Source organism: Haemaphysalis longicornis, unplaced genomic scaffold (genome assembly GCF_048455015.1).
Source record: "Haemaphysalis longicornis isolate Haplotype H1 unplaced genomic scaffold, Haemaphysalis longicornis Haplotype H1 scaffold_6, whole genome shotgun sequence".
NCBI classification, from domain to species: domain Eukaryota; kingdom Metazoa; phylum Arthropoda; class Arachnida; order Ixodida; family Ixodidae; genus Haemaphysalis; species Haemaphysalis longicornis.
The window spans coordinates 210,810,087-210,833,169 of NW_027526407.1; the positions used below are offsets into that span (position 1 = coordinate 210,810,087).

The following is a 23,083-nucleotide window of genomic DNA, read 5'->3' on the forward strand; positions in this document are numbered from 1 at the left end:
TGGGTTGGAGGCAATTCTTTTTATTTTATGACACGCTTTATACAATTTCGAGAAAGAAGCATATGCCGTGTGACTATATCCTAATAAAAAAAAACCAACCCCCACAAGAACTGCCTAATGTGGACGTGCAGAGCGCCACAAATTACAACAATAACGATGGAGGACGACAGGGACTTCCGACGCTACTTTCAACTAGCATTTATTTATTCGGAGCCGATGGACGTGGGTTCCATTCCCTGCCGCGGCGACGCTTTTCTGATGGAATCCAAAAGCGGAAACGCTCGTGCGTACGAGATTTCGGCGCACGTTGAAGATCTCCAGGTGGTCAAAATTAATCCGGAGCCCTCCACTACGGTGCGCCTTATCACCTGCGTAGCATCGGGGCGTTGAACCCCATCATCAATCAATCAGCATTTATTCGTAAAAACGCTCATACATTACACAAAAAATTCAAACATCAGCAAAAAGTACACTTCGCAGCGTATATAACCATCTGTGAGGCAACCACATCACTATTTTCTGACACAGCTCGCGCTATTGCAGATAACTAGGCAAAAACCGACAATTGTGTGACACCCGGTACCACAAAACAAAACAAGACTAAGTTAAAAAGAAAAAAAAACAAGAAAAACCAGGAAGGCAGAGAAAGCAGTGTGCGGCCGCTTGGAATTATTGCGGGGCATGACACGCAATTTATTCGGCCGATAAACCAAAAGGCGGCACGCTTATGCAAGCGTGACCAAGGCAAGCCATTTAAAACGTCCCTATGGTTTTCTTGCGAGCTGGTTTTTATGCATTCCTCTCACTACAGTTTCGTTAAAGGCAGGCGTGCATTTGCATTTCCGGCAATGTGCGCTACGATTGCCCAGTAAGCCGTTCTTCACGTCCCGCAGATGCTCGCGCAAGCGCACGTTCAGGCACCGCGATGTGTATTTGTGGCCGCATGGTAGAGGTATTGCACGTCTACGATGCAATACAAACTTTCCCAGAACTCCGCCCTCATCTTCACAATAGAGTCCATCAGGCAACTAAGTTTGAAAACGCGTCCTTAAAAGTTATTAGAGTGCAAATTTTTTCTCGAAAAAATTGGTGAGGCCTGTTTTTTATATACATCTTGGCAGTCATCCTTGACAAATCGTACACCCGATCGTTGAGTGAATAGCAGTTGAACGATGAGGCTTCAACTGAGAAAATAACAGCTTGTTCGAAGGCAAAAGCTGTGCCATAAGGCGCTCACTATACGTGTTTGCAGCGATTTTAGGTCCTTGCACTCAACCTGTAGAACACGAAGCCACTTCTTAACAATGTGGCCGATCTTCCATTTCTTCATGGCGCCAGCGTTAGTTTTCGCAGCTATGAGCGACCATGAACTTCCCGCGACACGCACGCGGCAGTAGCCAGCGCTGCGGGGCACACACTGCGCCTGTGAACGCGCTTGGCGGCGGAGCAACGCCACTCCCGAGTCCCGTGGCGGCGGGCCCCAATGCGAAGGCTGTAAAGGGAGCGCGGAAATTTAGGCAGCCGAGTCCCGCCGTGCTCAAGCATAAGCAGTACGGCTGTTAGAATACCGTCGAAAAGAATGTTTTACCCGCGAAATACAAACACGGCTGGTGCCCGAGCCTCTAGCTCGTGGCTCGACGCCAAGTCCCATCAGGTGGCGCGCCCGCAGGGCGAACACGACAAACCTCCAATAGGAGGACCGAGCAAGGAGGTTAAAAAGAAACGCACACACACAGCTGGCTGGCGCCGCATCTTTGCAAAGTGCTACGAGTTGTGCCGCGCCTCCGCCAGATGGCGCCAGGGGTCCCGCCACCGAGAGAAGACGCAGTGAAACATCCCCCTCGCGAGGGGCACGATCAAATGCAGAGCATTTCCGGGGGCGCACGACGTTAAGTAGTTTGCGTTACGTTAATGTTGTTGCACTTGTGGCAACTGCTGACGAGAGAGCGCTCGTCAGCAGTAATTTGAGTGAGTCAACGATATAAGGCGCGTTCGTAGCGTCCCCTTCTGTGTCGGCTTTGTGGCGCAGTGGGTAGAGCACCATGTACCTTGCGTTCCGCCCGCAGGGTCGAGGGATCGAAACCGAGCGCCGGATAGTATTTTTTTTATATAGTAGGGACAACGACGGTGCGGACTACGGACGTCAACGTGGGTGACATCGTGAGTTACTGAAATGCTCTGCATTTTAAAAAAATTGTTGGAGTGGAAGGGGCGCCCGCAAAGTGAAGCCGCCGCGACGCCATCTTGCTAGGGGAGAAGACGCGTAGTTGTTGCAGCGCGCGTTCCTTGCGTGCACGAAAAAGTGTTGTTGATTCGTGTGCGCGCCATGTAACGAGATCAAAACAAGTATGGTTGGTTCGTGTGTGGCTTACGGTTGTACAAACAGTGTGAACCCGGCCCCGGGAGTCGCATTGCGCACGTAACTTGCACGCGTGCAAGTTGATTCCAAACTGCGGTCATGCTCGTTGCACTGTGTCGCGTAGTATGCGCCTACAATGTTTAATTTCTTTGCTGCTAGGCTTCCGAAAGATGTTGAGTCACTGTCCTTTGTCAGTGTCTTTTGTTCGCCATTTGATAGTATGTTTTAGCAGTTTCATTGACGTCTGGTATCATAAGTCTGTCTTCTTTCAAAAAATAAACACTTTGTTTCCAAAAATACAAATTGGTTCAGCTTTTTTCGGTAGTTCATGTCACTGGCAATGTAACCTCATGGTGTGATTTACCAGAAAGATTGGTGGTTCTTTTTTTGCAGTTTATTTGTGTGTTAGGTTGGGCAGCAATGCAATGAACGTAATACTATTGGTTGCTATCATACACTCATGAAAGTTTTATGTATCGGTTTTTTGTCACTCCATTATGTCTATTATCACAATAATTCTGGGTGTTTCATGTTGTTTTTCGTAAAATGCTGCATTTTCTGGTCATGACTGCTGTTTTTCACATTACAGTTGTAACTCTATTGCTTTTTTTTTGTTCTTAGAACTTTCACGGCCAATTTCTGCATTTGAACCGTTTAGAATAAAGAAGATAAACGAGTTCTTACGTATTTTTTACTTTGTGGCAGCTGCATATCCGAGCCATAAGGTGAAAAAAACAATGTCCCTGTACTCGGAGATCTGACTTTTAACGAAATTTCTGTGGTAGAAATCAATACGGAGACGTCGGACAGGGCTCGCAGTGTTGAATTAAAGCATGAGAATCCGTTACGTAATTTAAAACCGCTGGGGAAGTCGGCAAATACTGCTGCAAAGCAATCGGCATCTGGTTTCTTTCCCCGAGCAAGATGGCCGCCGCGGCTTTAACCGAGCCCATTGGTTGGTATAGGTGACTTCCCCTCCAGAAAATATATCGATGACCTTCTGGGATATTTTTTAATATCGTGGCCACGTCATCATTTATTTCTACGCCTGAGCGCTGGCATTGCCACGCGTACAGCAAGTATGAATCAGAAAACACGGTTGGAATAGTGGGAGTCAACCCAGACGGCGCGGATGTCAAGCAATTTTTTTAACCTCCTTGGGACCGAGACAGGAGGGGTGGAAGCTGCGCAGATGAGACAGGAGAGGCGTGCCAGGGGCAGCAGAAGGCTGTCTTGGTCTGGAGAGTCGTGGTGTGTTGGTTTCGTGGGCTGAATGCAACAAGATGGCCTCTTTGATTTACTTCAACGAGTAGCAATAATAATTCCAGTACCCAAATGATACCACATGGCTGCACGCTAACCAGCCAGATGCTTTGCGAAGCAACACTCGATCCACCGAGCAGCAACCGGACCGGGCACAATGTTGCCTTCAAGCGTGGCACTCTCGAGTGGCGGCCTCGAGGCTCTGCCGCCAAAGGTCGCACTGCGTCCGCTGGAACTCGGTGACGACGGAGAAGTTTCCGAGCAGCACGGACGCGGGCTCGCTGCTGCTGTACCGGGGCCACGGAGCCCCCGATGGCAGTTCCGGAACGCTGCGTAGTCGGTGGTCACTACATTAAAAAACACATAAGCGGAAACAGGGCTGGCGAGAAGCTGGAAACGTTAGGCGCTTTATCTTATATGCTGTTTAAGCTGGTGGTTGGGCCGTCGAACTGCTCAGGAAATCCTCGCCGAGCGGGCAAGGTTCGTGTCGCCCCATGTCGGAGGGGCGATACAACTGGTACAAGCACGACTTTGGAAACGGGTCGTGGGCTGGCTCGCTCAATTGCTTGTTGCGACGAGTGGAACTGTTTAGACGATTAAATGAGAAAAGTTAACGCCAAAATAAAAAAAACCAAAAGGCCGAGCAGCGATGAGGTTTATCAACTTCTTAGTTAGCGTTCCATGCGTCAGACCACACAAGCCGAACGGTGACCACCGAACGAGTTGAAAGATTTTCAGCAAACGCTCGTACCGCTGCGCCCTCCCTTATTCCTGAAGCTTCCCCTCAAAGCCGGTGGGCTCGCGTACATCGCACATCGAGTGTTCATTGCTGTTGTACGACGACACCCAGAAAAAAATTGACCGAGCCACGAAGTATAATCACGCAGAAAACTTCGCCGCATCTCCCAGCACCACCCCGCACAAACTTAGCCGAACCGAGGATAAGCTGAGTGGCCGCCACCTTCGCTGTTCGCCCGGTGCCCACTAGTGGCCTGCCCGCCTGTCTGGCCGCTAGTGCGAAGCTGCCCATATTTTTTTTTTTTTTTCATAAAGTGAAATTTATGGGAAGACGTCGGTTGACGACGCCAGTAGGCACGTCGGTGATGGGGATGGACGGATTAAAGGGACACTGAAGTGATTTGTAAACATTGCGGGATTACGAGCGTAGTCTCAAGTCGGTAGGCCATGTTTCCACCACTCTCGCTGTGCTCAGGCGACTTTATTCACATGCAAAATCAATTACGGTCACTTTACGCCTGTCCGCGGAGTGCCTCAGGGATCGGTAATCTCGCCCTTCCTTTTTAATGTTATTATGTTACCACTGGCCTGGCATCTCGGCTCTATGCCTGACATGCACTTTCTGATGTACGCGGATGACATCACAGTGTGGACTGTACACCCAGACCTGACTCGGCAAACCGCGTGCCTCCAACAAGCCTTGTCTGACACGCAGAAATGGTGCGAATATGCTGGACTGACACTCTCCGTCGAAAAGACAGCTATTCTGCCTGTGGCCAGTGCTTGGGGCCGTCGCCGACTGGCGATGTCTCCAATCGCATTGCAACTCTGCGGGCGACCCGTACGCACTGCCACCTCACTTCGCGTGCTTGGATTAGAAATTTATGCGTCTGGGTCAGCGTCTATGTGGATACGTTCAGCTCCCCAAAAAGCGGGACAGATGCTCCACCTCATCCGACCCATCTCACAGAAGTCTGGTGGCTCCTGTTCCAAAATGGCCCGTCTACTGGTGCGGTCTGTACTCCAGCCTCGGCTTGTTTACCAGGCACAATTCCAACACCTGAACCAGGCGGAGTGGGCTCGACTTGAGGCAGTTAACCGAGCCGCAATGCGTGCAATTACCTGCCTCCCTAGGATAACACCGATCCCGGCTCTTCAGGCTGAAGCTCAAGTTAACACCTTGGATGAGCTTGTCCATCAGCGTCGGTCCGCCCGCATGCATAAACTCACCTTTGTTGCTGAGGCAGCGGCGTTAGGAAATTACATGGGTCGTTCACTACCCACATCTCCAGCCTGCGTCGTTACCAGGCCACCTTGGCTATACCACCAGGTGACCGACAACAGGCCACTAACGCGACTTCACAATCGATGCAACGGACATACTGATACGCTTTTCGCGGTCGCGCAAGAACTGGCGGCGGAGTCTCAACCCCAGGTGGTGCAGGCATTTGTGGATGCTGGGGCCAAGGACTACGTGGTGACGACAACACTACAATGTCCTTCCCACCCAGAGGCCTGTCAAACGTGCTTCTACGAAACACACCGCACCCTGCCGTCTATGCTGGCTGAGCTTACGGCCATCCGGGACGGCTTGCAAGCACTAACTCCTGCTCTTCATCAAGCCCCTGGAGGTACTACTTTACAAATTTATACAGACTGCACGGCGGCCATACGTGATTTACGTCGAGTGAATAACAACTTGGCTATCTCGAGGGACATTCATGACATACTGGATACGTACCCCTACCCTCTGCGGCTCTCGTGGGTCCGGCGAAATACGCTTCCCGCTCACATTGCAGCGGATGGTGCCTGCCACACTACATTTGTTCCACGACCATTGCCTTTACTGACATTAGATACCCCAGGACAGTTTTTACAAAAGAAAGAAGATCTTCGTCGCGCCACACGAGCTCTAATTCCACCGTGTGGAACGGACCTCCCTAGCCGACTCGCTCGCTGGGAGGAGGTCTTGCTGCGAAGACTTCGTGTTGGTGTAGCCCTCTCTCCCGCTGTTACCCGGGAGTGGCCACCACGCTACCATGCCCCGTTCGACCAGAGCTGCCCCTTTTGCACGGCTCCTGCCCAAGATGCCGACACAGAACATTTGCTGTGGACGTGCCCTTCATTGCAAGCGGCCAGAACACGACACCTTCGAGGCACAGGCCTCCACCCTGGCAGACCACCTGACCTCCATCGGTGGATATGGGGACCCCACCACCACTCCCTTCTTGCGTTTGTTCGCGAAACGGGAGTTAACCTATACTTGTAGCATAGTATTTATGCCAACGGGCATACTGTCGCAAATAAAAAAAAATTTGAAAAGGCTGTCCTCCTCTCTGCATCCTCGCCCATTTTCTGTGGCGTTTCGCACGACGTCACAACAAAATTGACTGCGCTACTGCACGGCTCGCCGAACCTCCAACAGGGTCAGTCGGCCCAGCGTTCGGTCCGCCGGCCGGCGAAGTGTCGTCGCAGTTCGCTCCCTCAGTTGAAATGATGCCACGACACGTTTTTGAATAGAAGAATGTGACTTTAGTTTGTTATTTTGTGTACTTATCGCTCCACGTGTTATTTTGTATACTTTATCAAGCTCCTAGTCCACGTCGCTCCACACAAGCACTGCACAAGCGCACATGCGACGCTTCGCTGACTGGTATGCTATAAAATCTCAGGCCAATTGAAGGCTGGAGAACAGGCAGCGAAGTTAATATGGGTACTGAGGAAATAATATCAACCGAAACTTTTTGCCATACAGCGTAAAACTAGGGTGCAGGAGGCACATTTGGCGCTTGATGAACAAGCACAGCGGTCAGCAGTACTACCACACACCTGCGAACGCTTTCCGTCCAGGAAATGCAGTTGCTAGACATGAGATATTGTGTGAATAAGGGGGACACTTACTGCACGAGCGCTACACAGGAAATACTCGTCTAAGCTGCTTGAAATACCAAGACTAAAGGAAAATGTAAACTGGTTATACATTATATGCTTTATATTTCCTACCCTGACACTGCCTGCTCTTGGCCGAGTGGTCTGGAGCGCGAGGTATGTCGTTTTGCAAGTCGTAAGTTCGAATCCCCTAGAGTTCGTGCTTTTTTTTTAAGTTGATTTCTTTGTTTTTGGCCTATTTTTCCTATACTTAATTCACCATTTTTGCGCTGTGACGTTCATTGCTCCACGAGCGAGTTCGTAGAACCCGCGCAGACTGACACTGACGCGCTAGCGAGTTATGGTTGACGTGCTGTTGCCATAATCACCGACTACTTGCGGGCAGTGGGCACAGTCCTGAATCAGCAGGCAAATGGCCTGGGCGAACACGCTTTTTACGATACAGGCATGAGCCAGGCAAAATCCAAAATGGGGTAAAAGAGCATCGCATTTGAGCGTCTGCAGTAACGCAAAGGGCGTTCGCCCACCGCGTAAGCCTTGGCTAGTGATTGCTCCGATTCCAAGCCGTTCTGGTAGTCTTATCTGACGCATTTTGCAGCCGACAACACGACAGAAGTGTGGTATGCTGATTACTGAGATATCGAGAATGTCCATCCAACGATAACATCGAATGTCAAGCATGTTGTTTCGCAGAGCCAAAACCGAAACTTGTTTGCATGCTTATCTTGGATATCGTCCAATCACGTATCCCCTTTCGCTGACGTCACTGTTAGTTGGTGTGGCCACCGCAAACCGTGCATGGTAGTGTCTCTTCTGTCTGACTTTATAAAATAAATACCTCCTTATCCCCGAGATAAACGATGCTAAGTGTGCCTATTTGAGCCAGTCTACGCAGTGAAAGCAAAAACGACAGCTTGACAAACTCACTCGAGTGTCCCTTTAAGACATTACAGGAGCACCGCAGGGGTCGGAAACCGAGTCTGGTGGTGTCGTGTTAGCCATGCATGGCGAGTGGTTGCCAGAAGCCCCCCGAAAACTCGTTTGTGCACCTGGAGGGAAATGAACTTTTCGAGCTGAGCTTTTCACCTTGCACTTCCTGCTTTTGTGTGCTACAGTCGTTTGTCGGTTTCCTTGGCGAGTTTCCATAGCAAAGTTTCAAATCGAATCTAAGGCTTTTTTCCACAACGTCAACGTCGATCAGTTTCTTATCGGTGTGAGATCACCTGCGGGGCGCACATGCTCTGGATGGGATTTAATGCTAAGGCTGTTAGATTGTATTGTATTTTAAATAGCAGCTCTGTTTCTCGTAAAGCACCAATGTTCTGCCATACTTCGGGTTCAGTAATAACTCTAGCGTATGGAAGTATTCTGCCTTTTCGGGAGCTGTTCTATTTTCTGCAAAGCAAGGTTTTCCGAAGAATGATGTTCAATAGGTCAATTGTTATTAGGGTTCAGTCATTTCCCTACCGGGAACACCAAGCTGATCGTAATTTCGAATGTTATTGGTATTAGGTGAGTGCTCTGAAAGGCTGTACAAAAGAAAATTGCTTTTTGTGTACAGTGTGCCATTTATACATTTTGGTGCCTATTGGCAATCAATGTGCTAGCATTTATACATGACGCTTTAGGAGAATGATCAGCGGGAACTTCACTGCGCTAGTGTAGCGTATTTTTAGCGAACCATGTGTTGAGCGTCATGTCACCTTATTCTTGCACTTCTGTTAGTGTGCTAGTACTTCACTATTTTTCTTGGCTATTAAAATAGTTGATTTCTTGATTGATTGATTGATCAATTCATTCATTCATTCATTCATTCATTCATTCATTCATTCATTCATTCATTCATTCATTCTATGCTTCACATCCCCTGAGCAGCTGTCAGAACGATCACTCCAAATTTCTTGTTACAATACTGTGTCATTTGCGGACAAACATTTTACACGAAACAATGGTAACCTCTTCGAAGAACTTCAGCAAAACAACACAGGCAAGGACCAATCGCTAATCATTATTTTTTAGTTTTCGTCGATACTTTTAAAGACCAATGGCAAAATCGATGTCATTTCGTACACATGTTACTCTTAGTTGTAGTGTCTGCACTATTCTCCATTTGTATGTATAAACGTTTTTAGTTGAACGGTAAGTAGCTAGTGCCTGTGTGGTGTCGCCCGTTTGTTTACCCTACTTACTTTTTACATGACCATTACATTCAATTTCAGAAGGCACCTCGCCTTAGAGTACTTTTCTAAAGAATCCCCAGTGTACCGCAACGTCGCTTATAGAAATAATTATAATAATCATTAATAGTCGTCCCTACAGCTCGTATGTTTAAGCGTTCAGATTGCAGCGAAAGGTGCCCAATGGGTGTGCCGATTTGATGAATGGCCATGTGAGTGATTGGCCGCGCAAGTGAGCCAGCCAGAACGACAGACAAGATGACAAGGAAGAGGAGCCGCGAGTAAGTGATCGCGGAAGTGGGTACTCGAACGGCTGGAAGCCAAGCGGCGGAACAGGGCGCGGTTGCGTGGGAACTACCCCGTGGGACGCTTGGTCCACGGGCCACGTGGAGCACAACCGTCGCTGCCCTCCGCCAAGGCTCGAGAGCGCGTCTGGGCGCCGTCATCGTGGCGCTGGTGTGCCGACTGCTGACGTTCCGGTCAGGCTGTTGGGCGCTGCCGTTCCTGCTGTTGGAGCCGGTAGAAACGCGCGCGACTGAGCGTAAGCTAACTTGCCTCTTGGGCATTGCTCTCGGACCTTCCCAACTACGAGACTATTTTGTGTACCTTCTAACTACGGCCTGCGCGTCCGTGTGACCCAAGCCCGTCCAGTCTATAACATCCCAGCGTCTACTGTCCTGTGCTTGCCCTTAGTCCTCTTAAATATAGTCTTCGACGTGTTAACCAGTGTCCTCTCTCTGCCTGCGTGGTCCTCGGCCCATTCATAACACCGATGACCTAATACACGTGCAATATACGCATTGCTTTCTACATTGGCTGCATGGCTGTTTAGAGGCGTATTATTATTCTCCTCTGCAAAGGATTCATGAATACCTTAAATTGTGCACTTTCTAGCTACCGATGCCGCTCAAGTAAAGCATCAGCTTACCCTGTTTCAGCGAATGTCGAAAGCATCTTCACGACTCCCTCGGAAACCCGTACGTCTTCTTCGGCGAAGTCGTCCCTGTCGACCATGGGCCGTCCAAAGAAGAACGGGAGCTCCATGGCATGGCCCGCTCCTCTCCACGAAGGAGGCTTCATTTGGGATCGGTGTGCAAACACATACGTGTAGACGGCGTTGCCCCTGGCTGCGTGATGCTCGGCGGTGAAGTGCATGGGGCAAACGAACATCTTGTGCGACAGATAAGCCACGTGCCTCTCTCTCAGGGACTCCTTGTCAGCAGCCTGGCTCGCGTACCTGTTCAGCAATTCAGGCTCGGCCCGTTGAGTCCACGAGTGGACCACATATTGCAGCGCACTCCTCAGCGCCATATCTGACGCCTCTGTCAGGCGCTCCGACTGGAACTGCGGCCTCAGCAGCATCGCGAACGGCGTGGATCCTTCGTCTGCGGTTACGCCCGTGAGAATGTCGATGTTCGTGACGAACCCCCTCGCCACCCCGGCAATCGGTATCCTCGGCAAAAAGTCGCTGTGGAACGTCGGCAGGAAGTGGAACGACCTGGGAGCGACGGCCTTCGCAGCCGCCCTGACCAGCTCTCCAGCCGATTTGCTTCGCAGGCACGCCAGAACTTGTGCCGGGTGGGTGTCGAGCGTCTGGTCGGCGTCAGAGCATCCGACCAGCTCGGCGACCACCCTCCCCTTGACCATATTTTGCTCAACGGATTCGAAGAAGTCCACCGCGCTCATGGTCCCGCTCATCATGACCGCCCTGCGGAAGAGACCGCGACTCCCCGGAGACAGCATGTGGCTGTGAACGCTCATGCCGCCCGCGCTGTGGCCCATGACGGTAAACATGGCCGGGTCGCCGCCGAAGGCGCGCGCGTTCCTCTGCAACCACCAGAGAGCCAGGCGCTGGTCCATCAGGCCCAAGTTTCCAGGTGCTTCGGGCACGTCGGCGTTCAAGAAACCCAGGATTCCCAGCCGGTAGTTCATGGAGGCGACGACGAACCCTGTCCTGGCCGCGAGAGCCGCCGCCGTGTAGTTGTCGTACGAGGCGGACCCGGTCGTGAAGCCTCCGCCGTGAATCCAAACCAGCACTGGAGCCGTTGCGTCCGCCCAGCGCGGGACAGGCGTCCAGACGTTTACGTAGAGGCAGTCCTCGGTGAGCACGATGGCGTCCATCAGGAAGCGGTTGGGAGCCTGCGGGCAGGCCGTCCGGCCATTCCTGGCGTCCAGGGTGCCCTCCCAGCGCGGAGCCGGCACTGGAGGCAGGAAACGGAGGTCGCCGACGGGAGGACAGGCGTACGGGATGCCACGGTACTCTTCCACAACGCGGTTCAGGAGGCTGATTCTGTTGCCTCGAACGATTCCCAGGCTGGTCCTCCGGTCACTGCCCGTGATGACATTCGGCAGCAGGCCCAAGGGTAGCGCCAGGAAAAGGAGCGGTTTGTGCATCACGATGCTCATCTGCCGCAGATTCTGCGAGGTGCCGGGAGAAAGAAAGCTTTAATAAACGCCGAACAGGTTTTCCCTACTAAGTACAAGATTTGCGAGAGTTGCAATGCAACGCCCTAGTGTTGCTCTTGCTCCTTTTCAGAGGCCATAAAAGCGCAAGGAAGCTTACAGAAATACGCATAATTTAACTTACTGCTCGAAAGTAGAGCTTAGCTCTGATCGAAAGAGAAAACAGAAGATCCCGCACTTAAAAAACAGAAAAGCATGAAAAAAAAAGAACTCGGGAGGGGAGGGGTGGGCGGGGGGGTTTTGACTGCGCCAGCCACACAATATCGCCTGCTGCCGCATACACTCCTGGCAATGGAGCATTTTCGCCGTCGCAGGTGCGTGCTACTGCGTGTTTATGCAACACTTCGCCGGGTTTAAGAGCACACGCACAGATTTCTTGAGATTTACCCTCCTGTAGCTTGCATTAATTGTAATTAATTTGTTGTTCCTCGGATTGCTTGGTGCATGTCCCGGCGACGTCTGTAGCAACGCGTGCTGCAGCAGCATACGCTCCTGCGTATAAAGCGTTGTCCAGCAGCCCACTGTAAGAATGTGCCAGAGAGAGAGAGAGAGAAAACATTTTAATGAGCTCAAATGTGAGAGTGGGACCCTACTCCGGGAATCCATGCGTTGTCCTCGCCGTCTTGGCCCGCGTCACCAGGAGAGTCTGGTCCTCCGGTTGACAGCTGGTCAACAGTGTCTCCCACAGCTCAGGGAAGGAACAGGTGGAGAGGGGTGGTAGGGCTGGGTTGTGAGCGCATTCCACAGTTATATGCTGGAGGGTACCTAGCTGTGGACAAAACTTGCATAGCGCGGTGTACTGTGTGGGAAACAATAAATTCATTCGAACCGGGTGAACGTACGTGCCTGCTTGTAATTGTCGGAGTGTTATTTCCTGAGTTTTGCTGAGGGATGGGTGAGGGCACGGAAATTTTTGTCTGGTGGTCCGGTTAAATTAAGTAATTTCCTGATAGGTGAGAAGTGCCAGCGCTCGTCCGGGAATCCATGCGTTGCCCTAGCCGTCTTCGCCCGGGTCACGAGGAGAGTCCCGTCCCGCAGTCAACAGCTGGGCAGCAGCCTCCGACAGCTCAGCAGTATAAAAAAGCTCACCTTTCGAATACGTACGGTGCTTGAGTTTAAAGTTTTGCTTTGAAGTCTCAGAGCCCCAACCTGTGCGCGCAGCTCGAGGTATGATAAGTACAATTAGTATATGTTTCCTTGTACGAAACGGTCGACAACGTTAGGCCTTAAAAGTGCCATGAATACAAATTACAACTCCGTTTACTTTGAAAGATTTAGTAATTGGTAGCTCGCTTCGAATACTTTCAAGCCACGAAAGGCATTTTTAACCGTAAAAACGCAGCAAATATTCAAAATGTCAAATTTCGCGCTACAGTGACGTGCATGGGCAGTAGTGACGTAGTACTGGGCAGCACGGAAAACATAGTTGCCAGTGTGGTTAGCTGCACGTCAGCATTCAGGTTGCACGTCAACATACAGGATTAACGGGGAGCCCCATTACAACCGTCCATTCATGTTTCGGGGGAAGGGGGGGGGGATTATGTCGACGGCTGCCAACCGAACATCATCGGCTTTCTTTGAAATTTCGGGTATTGGTTTGAAGATTGCGATAAAATTGGTAACGTTGTTATACAGGGAAAACAGAGTTTTTAAAGACGATAGTCTTTCTTGGGCTACTTAAACCCAGAAATTTTGGTCTGTCTGTATGTCTGTCCGTCTGTCTGTCTGTGACTCGATTCAGCCAACCGGCCAAAGCAAAACAATGCCTGCGCAATAGTCTTATATAATCACAGCTAAATGTACCCGTCTATGTCCGGTGTAATGTTCATACTTGTCAAGATTGTTGAAGAAGAACAAGAAATTACGCAAATATGAGACAACAAATCAATACAGAAGTGATATTTGCAGTGTTCCTTTATTAAAAATCAAACAGGCTTGACTTTTGCGGAATTAAATACTTCATCAACTGCAGAAAAAGAATTCACTCCGCCGTCGCCTGCTGTCGCCCGCGCCACTGTAGCTTCTGGCGCCATTTTAAAAAATCAACCGGCAACAGTTACGCAAGGTTCCACTAGATAGGTTTCACGTTCTGCTTGCAACGCACGTGGAGTAGGGAAACGCGGTTCTATAAACGTTTAAGTAGGGCGTCTCGATTAACGCTCGTCTTCGCCGTACGGCAGCGTTCGCATTGAGACACCCGGTTTGGAGCAGTGGAACGCCGGGAAATTTAAAATGATTTAAGCAAACATTTGGCGTCTTTACCTTGGGAGGAGCGCGATGCAAGAGGAACAACATGAGAGGTGAGCGGGAAAGCGAAGGGAGGCATTTACTTCGCAAAAGCCGTCAAAAGACTATCGTCTTTTGACGGCATTTGCAACGAAAGGAGCAGATACGCGGCCAATTTTTTATAAAGCAAACTTGAATTCTGTCTCCACGGCCTCTTTAATTAAGAAGATATTTAAACAGGGTGCGTTTTTGGCAGCTGTGAAGCAAAAATTCGCCTCGAAGTAGCGTTATCCACAGCGGGTAAACCCCTTGTACACCCTTGTACAATTGTAAAATCGTACACCCTTGTCAATACTTACTCACAAGGCTTTTGTTCGAGAGTTCGTTCATGCGTGTGTGTGCGTGTGTCGGTGGGAGATCGCGTATTGGAGCTATTTTGAAAGTTTCACTGCAAAATTTAACGTTTGTGAAAACAATCTAATGCTGAAAGGTTCGACGGCTAAGTGTAACGTACTGAGTATTTTGTTTGATCTTGATTTTGAACCTCTGCAGCGTTTAATACATGCGACTCTGGGTAAATGTATTAGTTTTAGCAGAGAAAACTTTTTGCTTCGTCACAGTGCTCCTTCTTTTTAATAAAAAGAATGGGACTTCCGCAAAACGCGCTTTTTGTCGAGTCTTCGCCGGAAGCCTAACTGTGGCAGCGCATACTCGGAGAAACCTCGCAAATAAAAAGACAAACAAAAACACACGGCTTCGTCTTTCACAGGACCGTAAACGGCTGAACGGTCCTTGGTGTTACCGCATGTTAAAAAATATTAGAGGAAGAAGAGGTAGCCTGGCAGCTACCTCCTGCTATCACTATCATTGTGCAGTTCCATCCGCCATTAAAAAGAATCACCCACGTCCCGCGGTCCCCCGCTTCCGTTTCTCCAAACAATTTGGTGCCGCGACCAGGATGTGAAGATCTACACAGTTGAAGAACGGAGTTTGCGGACCGCCATCAACGATGACGCGAGTGGCACGGCTGCGATGGGACTAAACTGTGACCGCTGACCACGCACCGCAGGCGGACGTGAGTACCCAAGGATCAGTTGAGGGCTCGCCAAGCAACTAACGATCAGACGCCCTCACCAACGCTACCGACTGTTAACGGACGCATGCCGGGACCAACGGAAGAAACTGCTTAGGTTTATCGCCTACCATTACTCTTCACGGCGACCTAGAGATATTAACGACGCCAAACATCGACATGGAGGCCCTTTGGAAACGAAGAAGCCTAATCCGGAACGACGCTACCACACTGATCAACGACATCAAATCACGGATGAACTCCGAGACACCATCAATCGGTGAGCTAATTTGCCTCAAGAAAAGCCTAATGGGAAAATATAAAATTCTGAAGAATCTGGACAGCGTGATTGAAGAACTTCTCGACTTGCATGGTTTAGAGGAACAATATGAAGCCGCCTATGAATTTAAAGATCTTATCCTGTTGACCAAATTTAGAATGGAGCGATTGTTCCCGGAATTGGAAAAGCATTCTGCCGATGACATTGTTACAATAGCCCTGAAAAGCAGGATGTTATCGTAAACGTTAACGAATCGGGTTAGGAGAACATTCATCTTATAAACGAAAACAGACGCCTCTCAAAGAACCTCATCACGATCCAGAAGTCAGTGAGCAAGTTGTTTCCTACAAGAAAGGGGCGTTAGTTCATGGAATAACCAAGCGCAGGCACCGGTTCCTGTTCCTCGCTCAGACGACTGCGACCCCAACAAGTTCGACCACAAAAATGACGAATAATCAGAGCAATGAGAACGCTGTGAAGGAACCGGCCGAACCGTCTTTTGTGCAAGGTTTTAGCGACAAGACAACAAGATCAATGTGCAAGAAACGGCCTAATGAAGGACCACAAAAAGCACAGGTTAACGCAGAAGCACAGCAGAGCTATCGAAACCACAGAAGAAACTCAGGCTCACCCGTGGAGTCGCCTAATAGATATCATCACAGCAGCACGGCTTCAGAGGAAATTTCTTTTACCAAGGTAGAACGTAAGAAAGATCTGAAAACCCCCACGTCCAAACAAAGGGCGCGAAGATGGCGAAACAGAACGGGCCTGCGATGCGCAGACGCAACTTCCCCAAACAAGGCTCCACAAAAGCACGTGACCAAATGCCGGCTGATCGGTACAACGAGAAAGAAAAAAGCAGCCTCACGAAGAAGGATCGTTCTACCCGTGGAAGGATCCAGACAGTGCGTGAATTCCTCGACGTGACAAACGATCCACCGCTCATGTCACACCAAGCATGCACGAACACTGCCAGGTCGTCCAAAATAGACGACGGTCAAGACAAGCCGCGTGCCCTGGCCCAACTCCACAAAACGCATGTGCCACAGAAGGTGGAAACATAAGTAGAAACAGAAGAATGTGTGGCTAACATGGACCTGACGTCTTTTCTGATTACAACGGACCGTTTCGGGAAACTCGACAATAGTGTTTTTGATGTTGGCTCCAAATAAGGCAGGATAGCTGGATAACCGCTGAAAAGTAACTCCTGGTTAAGTTAGCCTTCATTCATTTATCGGCCGGCCGGGAGGATGTTCAAAATATTATAGGAAGAAGAGGTAGCCTGGCAGCCGCCTCCTACTATCACCATCATTCTGAAGTTCCATCCGCCATTAAAAAGAGATCACTCACGTCCCGCGGTCCTCGCCTCAGTCCTTTAACACCGTGGAAAGTGAACAGTCGCTTTTTTTTATAAATACGCGAAGTGAGAAAAATAACAGCAGCAACGTTGCACATGGCAGCGAGATGGGTCTCGAACGCGTGAGTTCAGCCTTTACAACTTGAGTTTGAACAAAGCGATGCAACATGTTTTTCAGCAGTGTTTTTGTCCATCTTAGCAGCCTCGTTTTCCCAGCTTTGAAGAAACTGGAGAGCGTGCTTCGTATTTTGTAATGGTCATCTTAAGGGCACAAAAATAACAAGGAGAAGGAAAACAAGGACAAGCGCAGTGAATTTTTATATTTTGCTTTTTAAAACTAAGCAATTCTTGAAAAATCACCGCAGTCGATTATCTTGTCAAATTTCTTTCTAGACAAGCAACTTTTACAGATATGTTTAGAAATACAGTCTAGTCCACTTATAACAATATCCAAGTGCCAAGGAAACCCATCGTTATAACCGATGATTGTTATATGCGGGCAGCTAAATAACAAGACGGGGCAGAGACCAAAACATTTTATTTGCAGGCAAGCAAGGTTGTACTACTACCTATTTGTGGAAAATAAGCTATACTCGGTCAGCTTTGTTTGCTGCACATGAAGCTGGTGCACATTTTTTTCAAGAGCATCTGTTGGCGATGAGATGTTTGAGTGGCGCCCCCTGGCTCTGACGTCGGCTTAGGGACTCGCACCCCTGTCGTCTGCTACACTCCGCTTGTGAGGAGCAGCAGTGCCTGTGCTAGAAATCACCCGCTTTGATGCTTTAGTGCATCAAAAAGCATATTTCTAGTAATTCAGTTATCTTTGCCAGCTTCTGACACCTCTGAATAATTTGAAGCTGTCTCCCCCACAAGTTTGCAACAGACGAGGAGAGAGAGAACAACTTTATTGAGAGCCTCGGTCAGAAGATCGTTTATAACTCGTCCTTCCTTGCTTATTCGTGGGGTTCAGCGCTCAGAGCTCCTCGATAAATATTCAAAATGCGTAGGCTTCCCTGAATTGTTTTTGAGATGCTCTTATGAAGACTCAACAGTCTAATGCTACGCGCCAAGCAGCGGGTCCCTCCGTATACACGCGCATCGCACAGCAGGAAATAAAACGGCCGTCTTCTATTTCTTTCATTGTTGTTGACTAGCATCCGATGACAGTTTTTTTTTTAAATGTTCCCAGTGCATTAATTTTTCTGCACGTCACAAATGTCTTAGTAGGTTTGGGAATGTTTGGTAGGCTCACAGGGATTGTGTGAAAATTATCTTAGGGTTGTATGGCATACATTCCCTTTTTCACAAATAGGCTTTTGTTATGAATGCGTGCAAGAAGGTGCATATATCCGCAGCGTGCGTTGCTTATTCACATGCAAATACAATGAGAAGGTTTGTGCTACGCCACCGCGATCGCGCCCCAGACAACGTTGTCCGGTGTACTCGAAGGCGGCTTTTGTGCTCCGAATTTCTGTCGAAACCATCGTGATCATAACGAACTGACTCTCAACCCGACCAATTATGACATGATAACCGTATTGAAGGCTTGATATACACGCCAACAACACAATAAATAGCATACGTGCATATAATACAAGAATTGAAACCGATAAATATTTCCAAGCAGTTTTTTATCGTTTTCCAACCCTTCCAGGCGTAAAAAAGAAATCTTGATCTACTCGCGATGGCGCCCGATGAATTCAAGAGAATTACTCTTGCTCTCTTGTCCTGGACTGATGACCCAGCCCACTAATCAGATTTATTTTAAAGTTAAACAAAGTTTCCTCCTTCGCCTCCTTTTCCTCCTCCACCTCAAAAGAGTGCAGTTTTCCTTTACGCATATCTGAATGTTGGGAAGATATGGCTGCGGGAAATGTACCAAAATAGCCCCCCAGGTCTGAACAAGCATAGTGTCACTGTATCTTTACCGTAGACGTTACTCGTTTTGCTCAATCAACCTCCATACTGGTTGGAAGCCTGGTATAAAACAAGCCCGCGCCTGTGCTTAAGTGGGTTATTTGGAACTCAATTTACATTTTTCGCGCGCCATAGCGCATGTCGGCATACTTCCATGCCATGACAACGTAAAGTGATGCTATGCAACACTTTCAAGCGTTCGGTAAGGTTGCAAAAACTGTTCTACCTTACATATGATTACCGGGAATCACAATGCTTTCTGCCAAAGCCGACAGCCCCAAAGGCCTGGAATTTGTTTTGGTCTTGTACCTTCGCTGTTGTCGGTTACTAGCAGCTGGCTTTTCCTTTCGTTCGAAAGATTGTTTAATACAGAAACTGACGCCTAGCTCCGACTCTTCGCGCTCCGCACAGGCTTTGCAACGAAGGGGGGCGACGCCGGCAATGTTTCTTCCGTAGCGGTATCCAAAAGTATACTTAAACTCACGCCCTAGGCTATTTCATGCACTTTTAAGTCGATTGTTATGATAGAAAGTTACGCACTCACAAAATCTGATGCGGAATAGCATCAGACTTCAACCGAGCGCAAAGAAATAGCTGGTAGAGCGGGCCCGAGTGAAGCAGACGACAAATGCGAGAATCCCTAAGCCGGCGTCACGGAGGCGCGCTTCGCAGCGCCGCCCGTGGTCGACCTCATAGCCAATAGGTGCTGCACCTGGCTGTGCGAAGGGTCCTTGGTGGAAACGAGCTCCCTGAGAGAGTATCATGCATTGGGCCTCCTGCGAAGATGCTATACTTGGTTACAACTCAAGAACGGCACCACCTCATGTAGTGTATTACTCCGCCAAAGCGCCGGACCCGTGATGTCAGTGCGCGCGCGTTTTGAAAGGGGTTTGCTATGAATGCGTGATATCGTCTGCCTTGTCTCACGCAGTTTGTTTGTCGTCACTGGAGTCGTTTATAAGCATATTAAGTCCAAAAATCACGGGAACGGCTCACGCCATGTTCAAAATATCCCCAGTAACGCCCTACTTGCGCCGCGCGGAGAACCATCCGGCTACGGTGATAAGGCACAGCGGCAACTTCCGGTGCCGTTCTTAAGTTGTCACCGAGTGTACCCGAGTAGGCTCCGCAACCGCGTCGTCAGAGTTGTCACTGCCACCGCTGTCCGCAGCACGTATCCTCGCACGCTCGCATCTTCAGTGAGGCACTCAGACGTTTCCGAAACATCGGCCCTGACGTCTGATGCCGCTGAAAAACGTAGGTACTTGAAGAGGCACCCAGTCAAATTCAAAGCACCAGGCACGGGGGCGGACCAAAGCGGCGGCATCGGGAGGGGTGTTTGGAAGGATAACTGTTCCCCTCCTCTCGCTTCGTTTTCTGAGGGGTGGACGGGATGCGCAGCGCATCACGGTGCATGGTGTCGGCGTGGTTGGCGTGGAAAGCCGGCGGCAGGTCGCATTTTCAGGGCTTGCTATAACAGGATTCAATCGTTATATTCGATATCGCGGCACTGGAGCATTGTAATAAGCGGTTTATTTTTTCATGGTACGCATAAAAAGCGGGCGGTGCCATAGCTGTTCATCGTTATATCCGATATATTGTTATAAACGGCATCGTTATAAGTGGACTCGACAGGACGACATTACGTAGCACAAGTTGGTCATTATTTCAAATATCCCAAGGACGCGGTTTTGATCCTGGCCGCTGTGGCCTCTTCTCAGATGAAGGGGAAAGGCCAAAACGCCCGTGTGTCGAGACTTCGGCGCACTTTGTGAAAGATGCCCAAGCGCTCAAAAGGAATCGGAGACCTCCGCTACAGCTAACAAAAAATTAAACCCCAAATATTTCAATTTCACATACGGATAGATGGAGGGCTTCAAAGTGAGCTACACTCTAGCGTCTTGTCCAATTTCACGATTCTTTTCTAAATGTTTGTAGATGAAATAAGGAAATTCAGGGGTAAACTCTGGACCCGAGCAGCGAAGGAGAGGAGCAGTTGGACGTCAATTCGCCCTGCAGTGGACATGAGATGATTGTTCTCAGCAGAACTCAAAGTATTCTAACTGCGCTGGCTGTCATTTTGGTTTAGTTTCTTATTTCTGAAGAACTTTGATCAGAACACTTGCACCTTGCAGTGCGAAAAGTCCCAAATTTGGAAAAACCTGTACCCGCCGGAAACCGTGCGTCAACCATGCCACCTTCACATTTTTTAAAGACGATAGTCTTTCTTGGGCTACTTAAACCCAGAAATTTTGGTCTGTCTGTATGTCTGTCCGTCTGTCTATCTGTGACTCGATTCAGCCAACCGGCCAAAGCAAAACAATGCCTGCGAAATAGTCTTATATAGTCACAGCTAAATCTACCCGTCTATGTCCGGTGTAATGTTCATACTTGTCAAGATTGTTGAAGAAGAACACGAAATTACGCAAATATGAGACAACAAATCAATACAGAAGTGATATTTGCAGTGTTCCTTGATTAAAAATCAAACAGGCTTGACTTTTGCGAAATTAAATACTTCATCAACTGCAGAAAAAGAATTCACTCCGCCGTCGCCTGCTGTCGCCCGCGCCACTATAGCTTCTGGCGCCATTTTAAGAAATAACCGGCAACAGTTACGCAAGGTTCCACTAGATAGGTTTCACGTTCTGCTTGCAACGCACGTGGAGTAGGGAAACGCGGTTCTATAAACGTTTAAGTAGGGCGTCTCGATTAACGCTCGTCTTCGCCGTACGGCAGCGTTCGCATCGAGACACCCGGTTTGGAGCAGTGGAACGCGGGAAATTTAAAATGATTTAAGCAAACATTTGCTGTCTTTACCTTGGGAGGAGCGCGATGCAAGAGGAACAACATGAGAGGTGAGCGGGAAAGCGAAGGGAGGCATTTACTTCGCAAAAGCCGATAAAGACTATCGTCTTTTGACGGCATTTGCAACGAAAGGAGCAGATACGCGGCCAATTTTTTTTCTCGCAAAGCACGCACATTAGAGGAAAACAGACTTCAATTAGTTGGCTTCTGGCTTGTGCATAACTCATAAAAATAGGAGGAAAATAAACAATCCCCAAGTACCCGCATGTTCGATATCTTGTGAAATTAGCCCGCATTAAGGCCGATCGGGAACGTTTGCCGTGAAGTTCAGCCGTCAAACTGGGCATCCCCACTGATTGTATAGCGGAATAATTTCCTCATAACTCTGTATAATCGCATAAATTACACAATGGCACACAAGAAGCTGAATGTTTATATCACCATCACCATCATCATCATCAGCCTACTCAGGTCCACTTCAGGACAAAGGCCTCTCCCACTGACCTCGAACCGCTCCTGAGTCCTGCTTGGCTCGAGTCCACAGTGTATCTCCGAATTTCTTTATTTTGTAGCAGCATCCGCAACAGCACCATCGTCATCGGTAGGCTGTTGTGTGGGCTGAGAAAGAAGAGAACGAAGAAGGCCCCCGAGGCTCGAACGCCAGCACTGTGTCTGCGTCTCCTTCCTTACTCCGCGGCCTTGGCCCGTTCGACACAGGCGTCGTGCAGAATTTGTGGGCGCGGGCGGCCCGCCTCCTTACGCGACAGCCAGCCCAGCCTACAAAAGTGGTGACCCGGAAACACTGGACTCAACGCAACCATGAATTCATTGCCGGGGTATCAGCGAAGCTACTACAGCGATCCGCCATCTTCGCCATTCCCTCCCATGCCACCGTTCAACCCCAAGGACCCGGAGCTATGGTTCGCGCTCATGGAGAGCCACTTTTACATCCGCGGCTTCTTTAGCCAAGCCACAAGGTACAACATCACGTGCCGAGCTCTCCCGAGCGAAGTCTTTACCCAACTCCACGTGGAACCATCGGGACCAAATCTCTACTGCGACCTTAAAGACGCCGTTCTAGAGTGCCTTACCGAAGACGTCATCGAACGTCCCGTACAACTATTCAACCACCATTGGGAATACCACACCCTTCCACCTGCATAGAAACAATCCAGTATGACACTTATACCTAAGCCTCGCAAACCCCCATCCATCCGCAACCTCCGCCCCATTTCCCTTATATCCTGCCTGGGCAAGCTCTTCGAACACGTTCTCCAAACCAGAATGAATTCATACCTAGAGAGAACGCAGGCCTATCCACCTAACATGCTTGGCTTTCTCCACCCAAGACGCTCTCCTTCAACTACACCAACACTTCCATCTTCACCCACCCCAACGCCATCACACGTCCCTCCTCTCCCTTGATCTCCAAAAGGCCTTCGACAACATCTCACACCACATCATCTTAGAAGCCATCTCACCCCACAACTTAGGCACCCATTTCTACCACTATGTATACAACTTCCTTTCTGCC

At 49.3% G+C, this 23,083-nt stretch overlaps 1 protein-coding gene across 1 annotated transcript in view; it reads right to left on the minus strand.

Annotated features, from left to right (window-relative positions):
* Positions 1 to 217: 217 nt before the first annotated feature.
* Positions 218 to 23,083, minus strand: part of LOC144141340 (acetylcholinesterase-like) — a 48,903-nt gene continuing 26,037 nt past the window's right edge. Inside the window, exons 2-3 of the mRNA XM_077672933.1 lie at positions 10,355 to 11,844; positions 218 to 3,951 (exon numbers count right to left, since the gene is read on the minus strand). Of these exons, the coding sequence (XP_077529059.1) occupies positions 3,789 to 3,951; positions 10,355 to 11,832 (1,641 nt within the window). The 5' untranslated portion in view covers positions 11,833 to 11,844 and the 3' untranslated portion in view covers positions 218 to 3,788. The remainder of the gene's footprint in view (positions 3,952 to 10,354; positions 11,845 to 23,083) is intronic.